Source organism: Leptonychotes weddellii, unplaced genomic scaffold (assembly GCF_054177405.1).
Source record: "Leptonychotes weddellii isolate Sample4059 unplaced genomic scaffold, ASM5417740v2 HiC_scaffold_3894, whole genome shotgun sequence".
NCBI classification, from domain to species: Eukaryota; Metazoa; Chordata; class Mammalia; order Carnivora; family Phocidae; genus Leptonychotes; species Leptonychotes weddellii.
The window spans coordinates 1-4,430 of NW_027993792.1; the positions used below are offsets into that span (position 1 = coordinate 1).

Sequence of the window (4,430 nt, forward strand, 5' to 3'; positions counted from 1 at the left end):
TAAACTTTGTAAACTTAATCAATATCTGGGAAAATTACTATAAGAAATTAGAAATTTGTGGGCTGGACAGGTAAATATTTTCTCTAGATAGATCTGAGGTGGATGAAAGTGACTTATTGTAGATTCTTTGTAATTAAAATCTGAATCCTGTAGAAGACTTTGCCTTCTCCACAGCCTTTTTAAAGGCACTCTTGACCTCTTTGTTCCTCAGGCTGTAGACCACTGGGTTCAGCATGGGGATGACCATGGTGTAGAACATGGATGCCACTTTGTCCATGTCCATGGAATGGCTGGAGCTGGGCTGTAAGTACATGAAGGTGCCCGTCCCATAGAAGATGGACACTGTAGTGAGGTGGGAGGCACAGGTGGAAAAGGCCTTCTGGTGTCCCTCAGATGAGCACATTCTCAGAATAGTGATAAATATAAACAGGTAGGAGATCAAGATGACCAAGACAGAAAAGAGAACACTGAAGCTCACTACCAAAAAAATAACCATCTCACTGATGTAGATGTCTGAACATGAGAGAGCCAGAAGAGGAGGAGCATCACAGAAGAAGTGATCAACCACAAGGAGAGCCTGAAAATGTTCCCAGTGTGGACGGAGGCATTCAGGAAACTGCAGATGTAGCAGCCCATGGCCAGACAAGCACACACACCTGTCGTCATGGTGGTGGTGTAATGCAGGGGTTTGCACACTGCTGCAAAATGGTCATAAGCCATTGAGGCCAAGAGGAAGCTTTCTACAGTGATAAAGGCTACAAGGAAAAAGAACTGGGTGACACAAACATTGTAGGAGATGACCTTGTCTCCTATAAGTAATCCAGCCATGACCTTGGGAGTGACAACTGTAGAGTAACCAAAGTCCACCAGAGACAGATTACTGAGGAAAAAGTACATGGGAGTGTGGAGATGGGAGTCCAAGAGAATCAGTGCCATCATGCTCAGGTTCCCAACCACAGTGATGAGGTAAATGAGGGTGAACATGATAAAGAGGGGGATCTGCAGCTCGGGGGCATTGGTTAACCCCACAAGAATGAACTCAGTCACTTCTGTACTGTTATCCATGGGGGTCAGTTGGGAATTATGCAGCTGCCCTGAAGCAGTGAGAAAATCGAATCAGAATTATAAACGGAGTGGATTCCGCTGAAATTAGTCTGCATGTCCACTCTGTGTCTTACTTCGGTATTGCAAGAATTTGTTTTCAGGATGTTCTAGAACTAAAGCATGGATGTGACAACAAAATGCAATCTTAAATCATTATAGAACATGCCAGAAAAAGGATTTGGAGATAATGCATCCCAATCTCTTAACTTCATAGAAGACCAAATTAAGGCAAAAAGAAGAAAAGAAAGGACTTAAGTAATGTCACCAGAGTTGTTGCTAATTGGAACAGCTCAGACTCCCAAGTCAAACCTTACAAAACAACCACAAATTACTCTTTGTATTAAACTAGAATCGCTTAGTAAAATTAATGTGAAAGTGAGTTAATTTTGCTTCAACTGGCCTTTTTTTTGTCTTGTCCATTGTGTCAAGAACAGTGTTATATGTTAGTAAAAGGTAGTTAAATAAAGCATGTCCTTAGCCTAAAATATATCTTTGAGCAAACACATGAAGGAAGTAGGGGAGTGAGTCTATATTTGGGGAAAGAGCATTTCAGGCAGAGGCAACGACAAATACATGGTACTAGGGTTTGAAAATGCCGAGATTGTTCTAGGGACAGCAACAAAACCAATAAGGCTACAGTGGGAAGGAAAGTTTAGGTGAGAGAGGTAGAGCAGGGGGGAGCCATACACTACATTAAATTATGAAGCTTTTATTTTGAGTGAGATTGGAAAACAATAAAAGGATTTAGACCAAAAGGGGACATAATCTGACTTCTTTTTTAAAAAGGTCACTCTTGTAGATCTGTTGGTAATTGAATTTAACATAATAAGGATGGAAGGTGCTGGAAAAATTAGGATACCACTGTAATATTCTAGGTAAATGATGGTGAGTGCCTGAACCAAGATGGTAGTGCGAGAGATAATGAGAAATCCATCCACTTTGGGATATATTTCCAAAGTAGAGCTGACCAAATTTCCTGATATATTGAAAAAGGGACATGAGAGAAAGAGAGGGGTCCACGTTGACTCCAAGTTTTGTATAGTGATACAAAAAATAGTGTAAAAGAACCAGGTGTTTGGGGAAAGGGGGAAAGAAATCATTTAATCAAGTCCAAGATACCTTTTGGCCATCCAAGTAGAGCATTGTATAAATAATTGGTATGCAATCCAGAGTTGAGGAGAGGTCTGGCTGCCTCAGATTATATTAATTTGAACTATGCTGGCAATTTTTAATGGTTCGACACGCATATATTAAATGCACACCATCAAAGAAAAGAGTACATACAGACAGACAAAAATCAGAGTATTCTAATGTTTACAAAGTCGAAAGGATGATGAGATTCAGTGGGTAAGGGGAATGTGGGAGAGAAAACTACTGCCCCAGGACACTGGACTCAGTCAGACCAAGTAGGCAAAGAGACTTTCAGAGGAGAGTTTAAGTATGTATCGGGTCATGTTGATGAATGACTGTAAATTCCAGAAGGCACAGTGGAATGATTTCAGGAGTTGGGCAGGAGTGGGAGCCAAAGTCAGTGAAGGGGATATGCAGAGATGTACATACATTATTTTGTAGCAGTTGAGGGCTTAGATGACAATCCTCAGCTTTGCGATGAGTGACATAGAGCTAAATATAATAATGAGATTAGTCCTATGGGTCTCAAGGTAGGGTAGGGGTTGGGAAGGCAATTTGGGCAGTTGAGAGTCATGACAGAGTTCACTGCTGTTACTAGTGGTATAAGAGGGCCACTTACACAGAGCAGGGTGATGAGGATACCCCCTTGGTTCCTTAAAAAAACTGCTCATTTGATAGCATAGATACAGATTTCCCAAATTCTGGAAAAACAACAACAGTGTGCTAGGAATCACTTCAAAACTTTTTACCAACTTTCTTTTCCACATCTGAAATCTTAGGTTTTAATCCAACATCTTCCTGGAGGAAAAAGAAAGTTATAACTCATTTTAATCTTTTGGAAAGAAATTAAGAACTACAATGGTTCTTCGAGGCATTTGTTGACCTGTTACCACTCTTTGTTCCACAGATGGAAACTTCTGATGGAATGGACCTCCATATAGTTGGTGCTCAGTACAAATTAAAAAATGCAATCTTCCTGACAAAATGTCCTCAGCCTCTGACACAAAATCTCATGTATTCTTCGAAGAATAACACAAGTTCCAAAGCTTTCCTGAAGTCTTCCTCAGCTCCTACCTCTTTAGACATAACTATGTCATTATAATCAATCGAATTCATCACTTCGTTACTCTAAGAAAAAAAATTTTTTAAAGATTTTATTTATTTATTTGACAGAGAGATAGAGAGAGAGCACAAGTAGGCAGAGCAGCAGGCAGAGGGAGAGGGAGAAGCAGGCTCTCCGCTGAGCAGGGAGCCGGACGTGGGGCTCGATCCCAGGACCCCAGGATCATGACCTGAGCTGAAGGCAGCTGCTTAACCGACTGAACCACCCAGGCGCCCCACTCTAAAAAAAATTTATCATAATTTATCATTTTGTATAAGTGGAAGTCATGATTAATAATGACTTTAGCTGTTATAGGTATGAATTATTGAGCATTTGCTCTGTGCCCATCACCAACTTAGGGGCTGTGCTACTTTACCTCATTTAATCCTCATGTATTGTGTGAGATATTATCCCCACTTCACAGGTATGGAAGCTGAAGGTTTCTGACATTTAGTTACTTGCTTGTGGCTGAAGAAAGTAGCAGAGCAGGGATTTGAAGACAAGGCATTCTGAATTGAAGTTTAAGCTCCTTACATGATGAAATACTCTTTTGATTTTTTACCATTTAAACTAAACTGGGCAAAAAGTAATGCATTTGGTTGACTGGCTGATGACTGATTAAGTGACTAAATCTATCATTGGAAGTCAATGTGGAGAATTAAAAAGCACAAACTTGGGAATCAGATATACCTACCAGTTTGTGTGAACTTTGTGCAAATAACCTACCTTTCTGGATCTTAGCTGAATAATAAGAAGTGGATCTACAAATATTTGCAACCTACTTCAACCGCTCAAAAACTTCTCACAGTTAAAAAGGAACATGACTTCTTAGTAACACCAACCAATAAGCCACATAAAGTGCTGGATGTTGTTCATTCCTTCATTCCCTGTATAAGAACAAATAAGTCTGTATGGTGTACCAGGGTGTATGCCTAATTTCCAGGCTTACAGTGATGAACAAGACTCATTCCCTGACCTCAGGATACCTAGTGCTCTGAGACACATAAATAAACTGATGAATACTATGTACTGTTCTCATTCTCCATCCCAAGAGAGAGCGTTGTTTTCTCATTTGCTCAGAACTCTGTGATGG

At 40.3% G+C, this 4,430-nt stretch overlaps 1 protein-coding gene across 1 annotated transcript; it reads right to left on the minus strand.

Moving 5' to 3' along the window:
* Positions 1-133: 133 nt before the first annotated feature.
* Positions 134-1,226, minus strand: LOC102739544 (olfactory receptor 5B12-like). The gene is given in 2 exon segments (XM_031017575.2): positions 134-570; positions 573-1,226. Coding segments are annotated over 2 exon segments (930 nt in total). The 5' UTR covers positions 1,066-1,226.
* Between the last annotated feature and the right edge of the window lie 3,204 nt (positions 1,227-4,430).